This window comes from Ailuropoda melanoleuca, chromosome 11 (genome assembly GCF_002007445.2).
Source record: "Ailuropoda melanoleuca isolate Jingjing chromosome 11, ASM200744v2, whole genome shotgun sequence".
Lineage (NCBI taxonomy): Eukaryota > Metazoa > Chordata > Mammalia > Carnivora > Ursidae > Ailuropoda > Ailuropoda melanoleuca.
The window spans coordinates 75,771,727-75,790,555 of record NC_048228.1 but is presented as its reverse complement, the minus strand read 5'-3'; the positions used below and the strand labels follow the sequence as shown (position 1 = coordinate 75,790,555).

General features: G+C 37.8%; 1 protein-coding gene across 3 annotated transcripts in view; it reads left to right on the top strand.

The window, feature by feature from the left end:
* GRXCR1 (glutaredoxin and cysteine rich domain containing 1) overlaps positions 1–18,829 on the top strand; it is a 315,893-nt gene that overhangs the window by 178,059 nt on the left and 119,005 nt on the right. Inside the window, exon 1 of one of the 3 annotated variants that reach the window (XM_002921441.4) lies at positions 8,193–9,608. The exons of the other annotated variants lie outside the window; for them this stretch is intronic. Coding sequence (XP_002921487.3) covers positions 9,099–9,608 — 510 coding nt within the window. The 5' untranslated portion in view covers positions 8,193–9,098. Of the gene's footprint in view, positions 1–8,192; positions 9,609–18,829 lie in introns of those variants that run through there. 3 annotated transcript variants of the gene reach the window in all.

Below are 18,829 nucleotides of genomic sequence, written 5' to 3'. Positions count from 1 at the left end.
CCATATTTCATCGAATCTAAGATGCTATCAGCTAGAAGATACACACCCTTATTTTATGAACTGCTGAGAAAGAAAAAAAAAGCCCTGCTAATTTAATCATGGCACAATATATTATTATGGCCTGAAATTTTTAAACATATGGGAAAAGCTCTTTTAGCTGTGTTTGTATAGAGATTGTATTTGTATATCACTTTTGAGCATATATATAAAGGCAAATAATGTAAAATAAATTAATTAGGATATTCCTAAACACCCAGAGTTTGAGTCTCATTAATCACTTTTCCACTCGGAGTCATTGATGTGTGTGGTTTCTCACACAAGGCAGTCAGTCCTACCTGCGATCAAAGGCATTGGTGATGCAGTGTTTATTAAAAGTGTGCTTTGCTGTTGTTTTGGATTTTTTTCCAAGTCAGGGAAACTAGTCTGTAAGTTTTTGTGCGCAGGCAGTTATATCATGACCATTACGGATCTATCTGAGGGTCAGATGTCCACCAATTTCAGAGATGTTAACACGTGGGAAAATGCACATCTCAGAGCTGACGAAGCCCCATAATAAACCCTCAGCGGGGCTAAGCTGCCCAGACCCCTTCTTGAACTACCCGAACTGCACTCCAGGTTGAGCCTTGCGCAATTATGCACTGGTGAACATATGATGCGGGCTTCCACAGCCTGAGAAAATAGATGACTCCTAAATTACAGAGCTTCCAACAGATGGATGGCTGGACCTCAGGGTCCTTCGCTCCAAAGCCTCCAGAATTATTTCAGGAAAGGGGGCTCGGTGATTCTCACATGGAAAACCGCACAGCCCCATGTGGCTGGCTTTCCCCCTTCAGCTCATGCTTATCGATAGCCCTGAAGCTGCCTCTGTAGGCCTAACAGATGTCATCTCCTACACCCACTCCTGTGAAGCCCCAGTGTCCACACCAGGCATGTTACCTTCTAACGGTCCCAGTGATTATTAATCTTCAGGGTGTCAGAGATGTAGCAGTTTTCATATAGAAGTGGGGACCATGGTTTTCTCAACGCCTCATCCTATTTTATTTCCTGGGTCTCAATGCATCAAGGCTTATCCCTCGAGTCCATTGACTCTTCCAAGAGACTCCCAGCTTCTGGAGCTAATAATGGGCAGTCAGTATAAATGATTAATGAATTTTTATTTAGTTTCTAATATGACTTATATATTCATACTTGAGAAAGCTTCTGTTTGCAAACAGAGCAGATCAAAGCCAACTCAGTCAGATTATTTTAAGAGTTCCAAGTTTATATATGCAAAAGCTTTGGAAACTGCATTAACTCATTTGCAACAGATGATGCAAAAAGACGTATCTGCTAAGGGTCCCCCTTTTCAATCTGTAATTGATACTTTGAGAGATTTGACTGAACTCTGTGCTCTCTGAGCGCTGTAATTTTCCAGCCCAGAGTCACCCACATTGCATCGTGCCTTCTCTTTTTAGGGGAACTTTCCTGGCCTCATTTGGGGACCACTTGTGTGCTCTTAAACCTTCTAGTTTATCAGTGGACTTGAAACTACAATCCTGGGGTGCTTGGGTGGCTCAGTCGTTAAGCGTCTGCCATCGGCTCAGGTCATGATCCCAAAGTTCTGGTATTGAGCCCCGCTTCGGGCTCCCTGCTCAGTGGGAAGCCTGCTTCTCCCTCTCCCACTGCCCCTGCTTGTGTTCCCTCTCTCACTGCCTCTCTCTCTGTCAAATAAATAAATAAAATCTCAAAAAAAAAAAAAAAAAAAGAAAAGAAAAGAAAAAAGAAACTACAGTCCCACAAGGAAAACAAAAACATCTCTAGATCTCTGAACGAGAACAGTTGGGTTTTTTTTCTGTCTTGGCTCCCTCTTTTTCTTTTCTTGCCAGTTTTAACCTTCATCTCAGACAGTAGAATCAACAGTCCCCTGTTACCCCGGCAACGGTGGTAGGATAATAGAATTAGGTTGTCCCAGGGCTCCATTTTGGCATCAAGCTTTTGGAAGAAGAGAAGGAACATGATTATGAAATATAATTTGTGATAGATTTATGGCATTTATTGGTAAAAGATAATGCATGTCAAATTTTCAGTGATTTAAAATAATTCAGGTACAAGAATAAGACAGGATGTATGTTTCAGGATAAGGATTTCTTTAATATATATTTTCCAGTCAATTTTGCATGTTTCTTTTGATATTTTATTTCTTCATCAATTTAAAAAATAATGACTAAGAAAAATTTGTCAGCAGGGTAGTTTCTGAGAGCATTGATATTTTACCTCAATACATTTGAAAATTTGAAAGAATCTTTTACACATTCTGCAAGCACATTCTCATGGAAAAATAAATTGCCACTCTAGGGAATTACATTCCTACGCTACCACGTTCAGCACTGACAGTTCTCTTGAAATCCACTGCTGATCTGAAAAGCTGCTTTTAGTTTTCTAGGCTGATGTTTCTAAGACTGTGACTCTATTTCCCTGTTCTCTTGTTTCTATCCTCATTTTGGAAAAATCTCAAGGATGAACTCTGTTCTTTTTGATACTTAGTAGGATGCCTTGAGTATCTCTGGATCTAATTCAGTATTTTTAATACTTTATTCATTATTCCTTATTCTTCAGTGCCATGTTCATTCAATCTGTCAAACCTTTTCCCCATCCCAAAGCAATTGGATTTCCTTTGGATGGTTCCAAGCAGAATTATGAGAAGTACACTTCCCGAGTGTAGGATAAATGTATGCATAATTTAATTCATTGATTATCTCTTTATTAGGAATTAAGAACATTGAATCCATACACCATTACTTGAAGTAATAATATAATGCAGTTAGTTTAAAAATCTTTTTACCATAAGACATATTTATAAGTATTCTTCATAGTGACAGTCTGATTGAAGAAGGATGTAAAAGTAGTCACAAAATACACAAGAAACTCCTTATTCAAGAGAAAAGAGCAAAGTCTTTGTTTCATGCTTGAGAATGAAGGTTGAGCTTATATAAAGCTCCTTGATGCTAAGTGGACTGGAAGTTTGAATGGCTTGGCTTTTATAAGTTGAAGGCAGCCAAGTCAAGTTTTCAACACCTAAATAGGTAAACTTGATTTCTTGCTCTTTGATTTTTTGGGGACTTGGGTTCTATAGGCAGAATACACTGTTTACTCGCTAGCATCCAACAATTTGTAATGTAGTATAGTTGGTCCTTTTAATGACACCAGTAACATCATATGAGTCAGATATTTTGCCTGAAAGGTAAACAACCATTATTTCCCACCTCACATATGGACTGGAAGCAGGACGGAAAGAGATGGAAGTAATCATGTCAGTTGTTATTTACCTCTCTTCCAAAATGTGAGGTCAGTTTGTTCTGACATTAAAATCTAACTTAGCTGATTTCAGTTCAGCAACGATTTCTCTGAGCACTGTTTATTTGCAAAACACTCTACAAGATATAGAGGTAAATCAAGGATGAAAATTGAACTATAAAATCCATTGTGGGAAGTTGTTTCTCTGGGAAGTCTTTATTGATCTTCCTTCATCTGTGGTTGTATTAATTTTAGAGTTTATATAATTATCCAGTAGAAATGCTGGGGTGCATGTTGAATCCAGAGCTGAGCAGCCTGGGATTCTGACAGCCATGTGTACTCAGGATCCATAGTGACAGGATGTAAGCCAGCACTGAAGCCTCCCACCCCCAGTGTAACACTTACTATATGGTAGACTCTCAGTCCAGAGATGTAAAGAGTGAACAAGTCTTTGGAAACTGGAGCCCTTCTCCAGGACCTTGGTGAGGACCGACCAGTTGAGCCTTGAAGCCCTAGAATCAGACCAGAAACAGAATGGGATTGCCTTGACTCCCTGTCAGTTAATTATGCTCATCTGGTTCCATTTTTCTCACTGTCCTCCAAACAGTATGTACCGTCTACTTAGCTAGTTTAAGAAACTGGTAAGAATTTATGGCTATCATTTATCAAACAACATGCTAAGCACTTCACATACATCATTCTATTAAATTTTTTCAAACACTCTGTGCAGTAGGAATTACTATTTGACAGATAAGGAAACTGAGGCTCAAGGTCATTCAGAGGATGACTGATCCAAGATTCAAACCCAGCATCGTGTGGACCCACAGCCCCCATTCATAACAAGTGTATAAACTAAGAAATCTTCCATCTTTCTTGTTATATAATAAGAAAATAGTCCTGTTTTCAAAGAATACTTTCTTTAATGCACTTAGTTTCTTTTCTGACTGGAAGTTCTCTGCACTTCAAGTTAATAATTGAACTGTGAATTTTGATTTGTAATGTCACGTTGGTTAAGAAGGGTTCAATATTCTATATGCTAAAAAGGCTCAGGGACAGTTTATTTTCCCTATTTCACTGATGGTTAGTGCATCTCTTTTCCCCTCCAGTCACCAGCATAGTTAGAAAATAAAAATCGATAGGTTCTCTCCATCCAAACAGGAGTTCTGAGAACAGCACTTGGGGAGTGAGTCATGGTTTATTGCTTCTCTGTTGACAAGTGTTGCTGGAGAAAAGACAATTACTTTGTTAATGACTGGCAGAGTTTCTGCTTCACTTTCAATGACCAAGTTTTATTGTTTTCAATACCAAAAAACAAAGTAGTGAATGTGATAGTTATAAAATAGCGGCAAATGGAGACATGTTATATATATTTACTATGATTCAAGGGATTTTTAAAAATTAAGCTCCAAAAGCCAGGAATATGGTTAAAGTTACCATGCAATGGTAATCAGACACAGAATAGTATATGAGGCAATATTTGGAGATAGGATGAGTAAAAGAATAATTAAATTTTGATGTCCTGCTTTCTCTACAAATAAGGAAATAATTAGATATTCCGATTAAAAAACTGACACCAACAAGAAATACCCAGGCCTAGGTCTAGCTGCTGGGTTATCATTTCTACTGGGAATTGAGCAAAGAAGTTTTTTTTCTTTGAATTGATCATTAATATATTTTCCAAAGTAGTTCTAGTTTGGTTAATGCAACATTCTGCCCTCTATTTAGCTTCTAGAATTTATAATTTACTATTCTTAATAAACAGATGCCCATTGGTGTTAAATTTATGAGTATTTGAAATGTTTCTATAGTGGTAATATGGTTTTTGTTTCATGTTTTGAGGGGGTTGCATAAACTAAGGAATTAGGTTGAGAAGGAAAGGTCTCGTTAGTTAGGTTAGTTGGTTAGTTGGCCCTTTTTAGAAGGGCTTTATAGAATAGGAGTCATAGTTGTTTTCAGCCACTCTGCCTTTTTTTAGTTCTTTGAACATACCTGCTGATTTTTGGCCTCAGGACCTTTACACATGTCACCACAACTGAGAAACTATCTCCAGCTGCTCCTGCCCACCTCAAACCTTTACATGATCAATCTCTTCTAATTTTGGTAAACTCTTGTTTAATGTCTTCTTTTCAGAGAGGCTGACTGAAATGATTTAGCCTGAAGTAGGCTCCCTTCTTTTATCATTTCTTGTTATAGCCACTTCTTATTCTTAGTAATGCTTATTATAATTTCTATTATACTTTTTTTGTTTATTGTATGTTATCTACTTCTAAAGGCAGGAACATGCCTGTTGTGTTCACCTGTATAGATCCAGCAACTCTCTGGTATTTTTCAGGTGCTTGATAAATATAGTTAAATGAATAAATGATTGAAAGGGTACATCTTAAGGAAGAGAAGAAGGAACTTCTTTCTGAAGGGAGGCTGCTAACCTGGCAAAGTGAGTAATATTTAGGGAAGAGTGAACTGATACTGGAAAAAGGTAGCAAATGGGGTAGTTAGAAGTTGGTATGTTAACATCAAGCAGCTGGGCACAAATTGTAAGCAGAATGAGAGTGGAAAGTATTGAGAATAGTGCTGATGTCTTCTATTGGAGAAGACTGTTAATTTGGTTATTTCAAGAAAATGGGATTATATATTAGCTTAAAATACACTGCATTGCACTCTAGCTATTTTGTTTAAGCAACGTTACCAATGGAAGGCATGGGCATAATTTTACATATCTTTATATTTACCATAATGTCTAGCTGTGTCTTATCCTTGGGTGGCATTCAGTAGCTACTTACGGAATACTCATTGCCTGAATGAAAGAATGATTGCAAAGTTATCTGCTGAAAAGAGCAGCTTGATTTTTATATTAGCTGAAGATAAGTACGTGAATCACAATGATCAAAATGTATTCTCACGCTAGCAAATACCTCCTTATGCTTGTGGCAGGCTGGTTTCCAGTTTACTGGACTTTCAGTTCATCCTTGAAAGAGAGATGACTCTTAACTAGTCTCATTATTTTAAAATAGTATATAAATATTAGATATGCATACATACGCATGGATATAGGTACATATGCGTATACACACTATATATTTTAACATATATATTTAAAATATCATAAACTTTTTAATCATTCTATTGAATTTTTTCTATCCTTCGAGTATATTTATCAACTGTAATCTTATATAACCATTGTCTTGCCTTATGCAGGCTATAATTAGTTGTTTCCATTCAGAGGACACATAGTATGTACATATACACCATCACAAACACATTGAGCAATATATTCCAGATACTTTGCAAACACAACTCACTAAGGTAGATATTGTTACCTCCATTCTACTGATGGGAAAATTGAAGATTTGGGTGGTGGAAAGAGCATTCGCATTGAGGTCTGCTGGAATTTGAGCCTAGGCTTCTTGACTTCAAGATTCTGCTTATGCTATAGCACTCTGTCCAACCCAAACATCTAGATAAAGGGAACTAAGGCAGATTACATAGGGAGGTCAGGACAAAAAATAATGGGGACAAGTACAGAATTTTGACTTTTTTTTCTTAATTAGGCTAATATTCATGACCTCCCCACTCACTATGGTGTTCTTTAAAGATTCGGACATTTGGGTATAAAACTGAATTATTTTGTCTCTTCTTCCCCAATAAATATTTTCTCACTTATGTTCTCATTATGTACTTTGATTATGTACTCTTTTTCCTTGCCAAGTTAGAGCCTCTTTATATTGTCACATAGAGATAGTTGATATAGTGCTAACTCTTTGTCTCTCTCTTCCTTCTTCCCTTCATCTCTCCCTGCTTCTTTTTTGGGCATTATATAGAATTCTCTAATATTTGATTCTAATTCAGTTAGCCATGAGGCAGAGATTTCTATTTTTCTCCCATCTTTTTCTTCAGTGAGTGTTCTATATGAAGAAAATATTCAGAAGAAAGTCATCAACAAGGTTCAAAGTTGGGAAATTATAGCATCACTGAAATACTGCTTTTGAACTTGACAAAATAAACATTATTGAAAATTGGTAATATGCACTGTTGGCATTGGTGAGAGTGCAGTAAAATGGGAACTCATATGCTAGGAGAAGTGGAAATTATATAACTTTTCTTGTCTGTAATTGGCAATTTATGTCAAAAGCTTGATATTAAAAAAATTCTTACCTCATCAATTTTACCCAAAAGAATTGACACTAAGAACTATTTAGATATATGTACACTGATTTTCGAACAAGAACATTGAGTGAAGCATTATTTTACTAAATATTTTAAATAATTTAAACATGTAGCGTTCCAGAAACAGAAATAAAATATGGTACAACTATTGGAAGGACTTTTAATACACACATTAAATTCATGTTTTTAGAAGTAAGGATATAAGAAATGACTTGCTATCTAATGGCGAATGGAAAAAGCAAGATGTTAAATACGGTATGATTTTGTATATGAGAGCACTGACAAACAACCCTCCATTGCTTAACACAATAAAGGCTTTTTCTTGCTTATAACATAGTTCAGTGCAAGGTGGTTGCAGTTGTGAATTTGTGACTCTGACAAGCTCAGTAAATGGTTTCAAGATTGCTGGGGTCATCCAGCTAGCAGATGGGGGAGGAAGAGAAAGGGCATGGACAGGGGACTCTCTCTCTTAACTGCCTTGGTCCACAAATGATGCTTTTGCTCACATCCCACCAGCAGAAGCTAGGCATGTGTTCCTTCTCCCCTTAAACTGCAAGGGGCTGGGCAGTGTGGTTTTGTGATCCTCAGAGCATCTCGTCTTCATACAGATGGGAAGATATTTCACAACATTATTAACATCTCTAGTGAGGTTATTCGTGACTTTTCCTTTTTTGCATGACTTTTTTTTCAATGCTGTGCTATTATTGTCTGAATTTTCTAAAATAAATGTAAATTAAGTTTATATCAGATAAAACTATAAACATTAAAAAACCTTGAAGTGCAGTATGAGGGAGGGCCAGCTGTGGATCCTTCTCCTAGTATGTTTTAAGATGGCCTTGTATCTTAAGAGATTGTTCAGTCACCCGTCAAAGTGTCAGCAAATCCACTGAGCACAGTGTTAGGAGGTCCCTTCTCTATGCATGGGTGATTTGGATATAATATTTATTAATACAGATCACGTGGACTGCTTTGCCTGATCTGGCTGGCTTGGGGGATTTTCCATTCTTCCCTCATTGTTCCATTAAACTTCCTTCCAAAACCTTCCCTCTGTCCAAGAGAATGTTTCCTGCTAGCAGAAGTGGGAAAGTAACAAGGCAAATGTTCTCTTTTTTCATAGCTTGTTAAAAAGTTATTCTTTAGCAAAACCACTTGTGCATGAAGATGTAGATTGAAAATGCAGCTTATACAATGCTGATGAAGTCTAATAGATGATTAGAGAACTAGTGTTAAAAGCTCTAGGTTGGCCTGTAGTCTGCTGCCCTTTTTAAAGATCCCCTGCTGACAGTGGAGGACAGAAGATATAAGGACTATGGGAGTACGAAGACTTGTCCCGTCCTACACATTAGATTCCACATTAGGTCTCTGGCCTCCACCCTGAACAGTGAATTGTAGAGATACTTTTCTGCTAAGATCCTTTTCAACGATCATCGCTGGCTTCAAAATTCAAGTCTTTCATTTCCTTACGCCATACTTATTTTTTGTTTCATTGTCTGCCACTTACTTGCACTTGTCCTGTTAAGGAGTCCACCATGGCTTTTAAATATTTAAAGGCTGGGATCATTTGCAGGTTTTAGTTTAAAGGTAACCATAGCACACACACACACATTCATTATTAATAGCAGAGATGCACTGTAAGTTCTTAGGCATCTTCTTTCCTTTCAATGTTAGTTTCGTATGAGTGCTGCTGTCGGGAGAATAAAGCTCTGACATTGCTATGTGGTAAATGGACTCTTGCAATAACAAGGGATCCAGAATTATGTGAACTGTTTATGCGGGTGGAAGTGATCATGCTAAAAAGGGACATAAAGCCAGAAAATGGCAGGCCACGGAAAGTCCGGTTTCGGATTGCGTCATCTCACAGCGGGAGGGTTCTGAAGGAGGTGTATGAAGATGGGCAACCGTCAGGCTCTCTGGATTCTGAATGTGCCAGCATCTGTGGGATAGATGGACTGAGTGAGTCTGATGGACAGCAGAATGGCCACATAGGATCGGAAGGTGACGAGTATGAGAACGACCAGGATAACTTGCTGGTGTTAGCAAGGGCTGCTAGTGAGAAGGGTTTTGGTACAAGAAGAGTCAACATTTTAAGCAAAAATGGCACAGTCAGAGGCGTCAAGTACAAAGTGAGTGCCGGCCAAGCTCTATTTAACAATTTGACCAAATTACTGCAGGTAAGTGAATGCACTTTGCTCCCCTTGGGCTTTGTTCCGAACTCACCCTCTCAATACCTCTCTGCCCTCCAGTTGAAAGCAAGACTCTCTTATTCATGACTCCTACATACTCCATGAGTCACTCCCCCATCTAAGATATTGTCTCCACAGCCATCGATCAAAAATAGGGTCATTATGCTTAGCAAATTAGATGGATTCTCAAAGCCAAATTTCTAACATTTGAGTGGTCTTTTCTTCCAGTGTGCAGTGATTAAAACAAGGTATCTATTTCTTAGCCAAGAAAAAAAAGACAGACTATAGTGTTCAAAGCATCTGAGCACAATTTGGAAGTTAATTTCTGGTTTATCATCCTTGAGATACTAGATTCCCATTTATCATCTCTTATATAGATTTTAAACCGGAGAAGATGGAGTGCCGCATTCAGCAGCACTGGATTCAGTTGGAATGGTGTGAAGCTTAGGGTGAACTTGGACTTTCTCTCACTGCTCTGGAGGTTGCAGGTTTTACCCAAGGTGCATGTCTCCATTCATTTGCCCATGAGAACTCCAGAGTGGCACTTGAAGAAGTTATTGCTCTAGAACTATTCCTCTATAAATATAACAATTCCACTATATATATATAGACTGAGATCCAGATTTTATAGTAAAAACATTAGCCTTTAAAATGTGATAGACTCTGCACCGTAATGTAGGAATGTATTTTTCAGGTCCTGGGGCCTTTGGCAATGATTTAATGTTTAGACAAATTTTTGAAATTGCCCGGAAGCATTGGTAAAATGATTTTCTGTTAAAAACAGGCATCGTTATTTCAGGAATAGAATTCATAATCACTATCATTAAGGTAGCAAGCCAATATTTTTCATTGTAATACCATTTTATGTTATTCTCAATATTTAAATAAACTCTCCTTGATGAATTTTTCAGTGCCTCTGCGTTATATAAGGACACAGTAGTAGTAGGGAGAAAGGATTTTAACCAAAGGTATCTGATTATTTTTCATTTTGAAAGAAGTATTTGGAAAGATCTCATCACAAAGATTTTTAAAAAAGAAATTAAAGGGTAAAAACAGTTAAGATCAAAGGTTCTTTTCATATATAGAATTTACCCATGAAAGATTTCACTGATTAAGGGTGGGGGTGGGGAATCAAAAATTAGAAACTGATGACTATGTTTGACTAGGTTGGAAAAAATCTTGTATAGATTTCTAGAGATATGACTGTTAGGTTGAGATCATCTTGGTAGCCTCTCTGTTTCACCCACTGCAGAAATTATTGCCAAGGTGTAGACCAAGACTCTATAATAATTAAGTTTAAAAAATGTTTGCATTTATTGTGATTAATTTAGCTCTTAGTTGAATCGTGATTTGAATTGCTTTATGATCTGGAGGGTTTTAAGAAACTGCTGCACCAGTTTTAGTACTTTGATGTGAATTTGTTCAAATCTCCCCCAAAATTATAATTTATGCATAACTACCTTAAATCTTCAAATGCTACAAGAGAAAAACTTTTCCTCCAAATGGCTTTGTCCTAGTAGAGCTAGAAATTCACCCATAAGAAATAAAGGAAATTCCAAAATCAAATGTTAGTACTAGATTAGTTTACAATAGTTTACTTGTATATTTTTCTTTTTTTTTTAAGATTTTATTTATTTATTTGAGAGAGAGAGAGAGTGAACACAAGCAGGGGGAGAGGCAGAGGGTGAGAGAGAGGGAGAAGCAGACTCCCCACTGAGCAGGGAGCCCGACATGGGGCTCGATCCCAGGACTCCGAGATCATGACCTGAGTGGAAGGCAGACGCTTAACCAACTGAGCCCACTCAGTTGCCCCTACTTGTGTATTTTTCTATGCATAATTCCATCACTCTTTTTCTTGAGAAAAAATCTAATAAAACTATCATTTCCTAATAATTTACCCCTACTCCAATTGCCCTTTGCTTTATGAAAACAATAGTGGTTACTAACAGAAGCCCCTCAAAGTCTGATATTTAATCATTTTTTTTCTAGCTTGTCCTTCTTTCTTTATAATGTGGGCAAAGTAATCAGCATATTGTAGGTATTCACTAATTTTGACCATCATCATTAGTTTCATCATCATCATCACCATCATCGTAATGGAATGTTCTCTGATTTCTCCAGGACAAAACATAAGTTGAAGGAGCTCCTACTTTGGATGGGGGCTGCCAGATGCAGTATTTTAGGGGGCTCCATTCACATCATTGTTTAAACAGTGCCCCTCGGAGTGGCGCAATACACCTACACAGCATTATATAGAGAGCTAACTTGGATGTTTGCTGCTTGCTAAAGGATAGGTATGTCATAAGGAGTGACAAATATCTTAGGCATGTGCCTTAGGGTGACCGAGTAGATTTCCTGCAATGCAGTAGCAGAGAAGCCCCAGGGACTAAAAACAGAAGTTCCCATTCAGTTACTCCTATGGTTATGGGACCAGATGTGACTCTTCCCTGGATTGCTGTATATTTTCTATATCCCTTGGAAAGTAATCAGAAAACTTAAGTGGATGCAACTATAATGTAGCAATTTCTCTCAGGGAGGAAAAAATGAGAGTGGTATCTTAGATATTTGATTAAGTTTTCAATGCACAATCTTATTGAAGCAAGGAACTGTAATTGAAGAAACAGGTATTTCTTCCTGTTTTAAGTTATAAAATCTTAAAGCACTTAACTTGAAACTGGAGAGGAAATCCTCAATGTAAATAAAAGCTTCCAAAGAATTTGTATATCACTTGGCTTCTTCTCTGTTAGTTTCCCATTCTGTTATTCCTGTCTCATGGAATATTGGCATGTACCTTGCAAAAATTTCAACTATGGCGAGAGTAGTTGAAATTATTTGCCTCAAACATTTATACTTCTTTAGCAGTACTTATTTTATTTAAAGATTTTATTTATGTATTTGTCAAAAAGAGAGAGAGCACAAGCAGGGGGAGCATCTGGCAGAGGGAGAAGCAGGCTCCCCGCCGAGCAAGGAATCCAATGAGGGACTCAATCCCAGGACCCTGGAATCATGACTGAACAGAAGACAGATGCTTAACCAACTGAGACACCCAGGTGTCCCTCTTAGCAGTGTTTATTTAGAAAGTTATCTATAAAAGGGATGTTAGAACACATTCCCATTTCTCTTGTTAATTAGTTTACCCTATAGAATTCTGGGTGATTGAGGATGTGCAATATTAATTAAGGTTTTTGTGGGTAGGAACGGACCAGGAAGTAAAAAGAGAAAATTCACATGGATGCTTAGGTGGGCCTTGTAGAGGATGGTCCATTGTTTCATTTGTGAATCACTCAAGGCCTCTAACGGGTCTAGATTATGGGTCTTCAGATACAGGTGCTTGGCTTATCCATTTTTCTCAGAAACGACGAGAGTATAACGCTCAAGAGAGGCCAGTTTGGAAATCTGAAAACTTGGAATCTGGTTGTGGCCTGGAAATATGCATTTATTAGCTGCTGTTTCAGTTGTTTGTGCATACACTAAAGTTTGAGGGTCACTGACCTCGCGTGTAAAAGGGAAATCCATCCAGTTCTCTAGAGTTAATACAAATATTTAATGTCCTTTATGTCTTCAGTATTTAAGGGGGAAAACAAAGAAGTTATGTATTGATTGGTTATTTGTTCTTCTGATCATGTTAGATCACCAGGAAGGTCTTTCCTGAGCCAAAGATAAATAAAGATATCCTGACAGACTTGTTTCCTGCTGCTATCCTAATTTATCAATTAGTTGGTTTAGAAATGGTTCCTGAAATTACCAGTATAGTCTGATGTAGGTGTTCTGTTTTAGTTCTTTTTAAGATATTCTGCTCTAAGGATAATCCTACCTAGATAATGGATTTTACTGCTAATAACTGGAAAATTTTAGAAAAAATTATATTTTATTTATTTTTTAAAATTAGTTACTTCATGGAAGACAAATTACAAAGCCACTATATAGCTCAGAGGTCTCATCCACTCAGTGCATGATTAGATTTGAGATACACCTTGATCTTAGTAGCAACATATTTCCAGTGTTTCTTGGGCTGGTTCAGCGATGCAGATAATTAAGGTCATTTGTTTTTTCTAATATTTTCTTCTGGGATTAAATTTCAGATGGTATTTAAGAATCAGTAATCTTGTCTTGACCATATCTTCGAACTTGTATAATCTGTTGTATACTCGGTTAGAATATTTTTCTGTAATTTCTATAATTTAAATTCCCTCTTTTTACAAATTTAAAACTACCAGATTCAAGAAAAATAGATACCACATACTATAACTTGCTGGCTCTGTTGTAAAAACTCAAACATATAACTTTCATCTTTGTATTTACATGAACATCTGTGATTATTGTGCTTATATTTATGAGCACTTTAACATTTCAAGATAAGGAAAATAAAAATAATCATACATTTGCAGAACAATTTGCATTTTGCAAAGGTTTTCACATACATTATTTTACTTGATTGTACCAAAGATTTTATGAAATAAGCAGGAAAATGACTATTATAATGCCTGTTTGTAGATAACTGAGTGTCAGAGAAATCAAGCGTCTGGCCCAAAGCTAGTAACATGAGAACTCTGCCTTTTACCGTTTAGGCTTTGTTAGTTTTTAAAAGTACAATGCCAGGGGCGCCTGGGTGGCACAGCGGTTAAGCGTCTGCCTTCGGCTCAGGTCGTGATCCCGGCGTTATGGGATCGAGCCCCACATCAGGCTCCTCTGCTGTGAGCCTGCTTCTTCCTCTCCCACTCCCCCTGCTTGTGTTCCCTCTCTCGCTGGCTGTCTCTATCTTTGTCGAATAAATAAATAAAATCTTTAAAAAAATAAAAAGTAAAAAAAAATAAAAGTACAATGCTATATACGAGAACACTCAACCTTACCTTTTGAAACGTTATAATTACAAATTTGAAGATTGATAAGACTAAATCAATCATCACATTGTTACCTATGATAAATACGTTATGATTTAGTCTTTTGAAACTTCTGTATTTGGTTAGCAGATTTTAAGATCTATTGTTTATTGAATGTTCAAATCTTCACCTAGGGAAGGTTTCTCTGCAGAGTTAAATAGCTTCTACTCAGTTTTAAATTGGATTTTTAAAATTTAGCGAAACTTATCATCTCTATAATACCATTTGATTAAATTATTTTGAGATTGCAAGGGTTGACCCTGGAAGGGGGTGATGGGTTAGCTCAAGGAAGACCCCTGCTCAGCGTTGTTCACTAACTTTGGGATGGATGATTAACAGAAATTCCTGGCTGTACTTATTACTATTCATCTCTGGTTCACTTTATCTAGCTTTGGCAATAGAATAACATTCCAGTGAAAACAAGTTGATACTCTTGAATGCTCCTTGATCCCAGTGGTTTGTTTGGATCATGCTGGAAAACAGCAACAGTAACACTAAATATTGATCAAGTACAGAATGCACTGTTCTTATTATTTATGTGCATTGACATATTTATTTCTCATGGCAACTTTATGAGGTAGTATCATTATTAATTATTATTAATAATACTAATTTTAATTTTAATTAATAATTAATAAATGATAATTCTTAATAATTTGAGCATCTTCTCTGTGTATGAAACATTGTTGTAGGATTCAATATCACATTTATTCAGAAAAAATTCTTATGTAATGTTCTATCAAAATAAGCATTTACTAATGAAAATATTGCCTCTTTTAGCTATCAGGAAGTAGCAAGACACTAGGATTTTTGATACAATTCCAGATGTTGCAAGAAACTACATTAAGAAATTAGGTGACTTGTTATCCAAGAAGCAGGAAAAGAAGCACCAAAAATGGGCTGGTACCACTGATCTATTTTTTATGTACAATTAAAGAATTGCAAACTGATGGACCTGAAGGTCCTGTTATTACTGGACAGAGAACCGGTTCTAAACTCATTTCGGCTGCTCACCTCTTGAATATCAATGCTCGAGAGACAAGTGACAGGTTGCTTTATTCAGGAAGCCTCAACTTGGGAAGATGGTGAACTAATGTCTCAAAGACCATCTTCCCAGTCTAGGCGAAGGTGGGGCGGTGGGGGGTGTTTCGAGTGGAAGGCTTGGGGAATGATGGGGGCTGCGTGCAGGAGAAGCTGGTGCTCAGGCAGTTAATCACATGTCAACTTGACCCTGAACAGGCTGGCTGGCTTCAGTGGCAGCTGTTTTTAATGGGGTCAGGACTAAGCTTCCAGGAAAGTCTGTTCCTTTATTCCTCAAGGCCCGTGAAACCTCAAGGAAAGGAGGTTAGTTCTGCTTCCAACCAATGAACTGAGATTAGCAGGCAAGGAGTGTGTAAGCTTAAAGCAAGGGAATTGTTCAAACGAGCTGGCGTCCTGTTACAGGGACCACCTTCCACATACCAACGCTATGCTACTCTTGGCCACAACATTTGACACCGATAACTCTTTAGGACCTCAATAAATGTTCTTTCTTTGCTTTAATGAATTAGGTGAAATTCTCTTTCATGGTGATTATTTTCTTCTTTTCTATCTCTTCTGGGTTTGGAGATTTCCCATATTGAATAGTGTCATGATCACACTATGAAGGTGCACACATGACGTGTGTCTTTCCACCCTTGTCAGCTTTATTCAATCAGAAAACAAAGTTAAATCACAATTAAAAAAGCAGGTTCAGGATGCCAGACTCAATGACAGTTCACCATGAGATTAAACTTGGCCTCTTCCACAGCACACAGAGCAAAACAGAAGATAAGCCACAAAATAAACAAGATAACAGAAGGGGTGCAGGAAGTGAATGAACCAAACATGAAGTCAGTCTGTGGGCGCACAGTTGAGATAAGGCCTCGGTCTGGTCCGGGTCAGCTCTCAGCACTGACTGCTTCTGATGTTCAAGCAGGGAAGGATCTCAGTTCTGTTTGGAGATCAATCGGGCAGAGCCTTCAGCGGCAGTTGCCTTTTTTAAGTGGGCAGACGGATTTAATCGGTTTTGGGTCCCTGCAGACCTCCTCTGGTTCTGCTCCCTATCAGTTCTGGGGAGGTCAGCTGACACTGGTCCCTGCGATGTCTCCCAGCTGCAGGACCTTACCTGCTTGCATCATTGCTTGACACAGGTTACTGCTTGACGTGAGAGACTCCATTTTGCTCTCTACAGATAGGAATAGATTTTGCATGGTGAAGTGTTAGTAGTTTGCTCCATTACATTTTTTTCTGTTATAGGTTATTTCCTATATTCATTCAATCATTCTTTTAATTACCATTTACTACATATCTATTCTGGAGCCGTCACTAAGCTAGATAATGTGAGGAATAAAATCCAACTCCTGCCTTCATGAACTATTCAGTGGTGTATTGTGAATGGTTGTGTAAAGTGATTTCTGTGAGAATTCAGATACAAAACTTGACTTTCTCTTCCTTTCCCTCTCTGTTTTCTTACTGGTCTAACATAGCCTCTGCTACCCATTCTTCATTGCTCCAATGCTTATATTTTCCTCCACTTAGGCTTTCCCTTATTAGACCATCATTTTATTGTATTCCTTTCTTCAAATTCTCTTATTTTCTTTCTAATTTGTTTCCATCTCAGGGCCCAAGAACTGAAGGGTAATCTGCATAATTAATGACTCTTACCTTGATCCTACAAGGCTCCAGAGGTCAGTAACAGTGACTCTGAGCATGAATATTTGTCCAAGTTCCATAAATCTTACTACAACTTTCTCTCGTTAGTTCAGTGAATATCTCATTGGAATAATTCTCATTCTTCCCTATTCATCAGAGCACTTGTGTCATCAGGACATGGGATCATCATGACATTTTAATTTGTGGGAGCTTGAAGCTTAATCCATTAATTTACCTGAGTTCTGACTTTAGAACAACATGCTGAGCAAACCACAGATTCCACAAGATGCCTGGAAACTGCTTAATGAACTCTTACTGGCAGCTAATGGTTACCGCATAATTATGAAATTAGCATCGGATGTTTCCAAACATTATAAAAGCAATATAATAGCAGGACTAGACAAATATCCTTTAGGTGGCCCTACTCATGCTAGCAGAGTTTCTGATATTTTCTCTCAAGCCCAGTACTTAGAATTTTGTATAAAAGCAATACAAATATTTAATAGTCTATAAGTTGACACACTATACAAATGTGTCAATTCCTCAATCACTATTGCCTTGAAGGAATTTTAGAAATCACGGACAGATTAAAATATCATGCAGAAATTTTTGTTAAGGGGGGCACCTGGGTGGCACAGTGGTTAAGCGTCTGCCTTCGGCTCAGGGCGTGATCCCAGCGTTGTGGGATCGAGCCCCACATCAGGCTCCTCCGCTGTGAGCCTGCTTCTTCCTCTCCCACGCCCCCTGCTTGTGTTCCCTCTCTCGCTGGCTGTCTCTATCTCTGTCAAATAAATAAATAAAATCTTTAAAAAAAAAAAAAAGAAATTTTTGTTGAGGGACATTGGTTCATGTGCACAAGTCTTTTCAAGTAATAGGATCTCGTTGCTCAATTTTATTTTTGCAATAATTCATTATCTCACCTAATTTCAGACAAATTATGCCTTAGAACATCTTGTTAGGAAGAAAGAGATATATGCACATATGTTCATGTAACTTACCTTCATAATTAATAGAACAAATTGTAGAAGTATTCCTTATTGTACTGATTCCCAAACAACAAAATTAGCATTAGTTCCCAACCTCTGGAGCTTCCCCAGTGAAATCTGAAACCAGCTCCCTTACATGGAGGGCAGGAGTTGACCAGGGAAAGAGGTGGGCCACTCCAGACTGGTAGATGGCAGGTTTAATAAGCAAGGGAACCTACGTATGAAGCTTGTCTTGAGCAGCTGAAAGATGAGTAGATCTCCATACCTGCCAGAATTTTATAAGTTTAAATAGAGGCCTTAACTGGCTTCAGTCACAAATACTACCCAGATGACCTCAGCAACACCTCACTCTCTCAAGCCTGCATCCTTGAAACAGCTCCCACTGTGGGAAGGGTGGGCAGAGCATACATTCCAAGGACAGAGGACAAAGTGAGGAGCCTCTCATTACCTGTCAACTGACAGTCATGTCTTCTTGATGAACTCCTCTAACAGGCCATAAAGAATTAAGTTGCCCGTCTTTTGCACCTTTTATGTAACTAAGTGTATGGAATTGAAGATCTTTATTATATGAAAAGTCTGAAAGCTTGACTAGTTCCACAAAATAGGTAGAGTAGTGAAAGCCTGGTTATTGATTTGCAAGAGATAGTTTTTGTCAGAAGAGAAGGCGCTG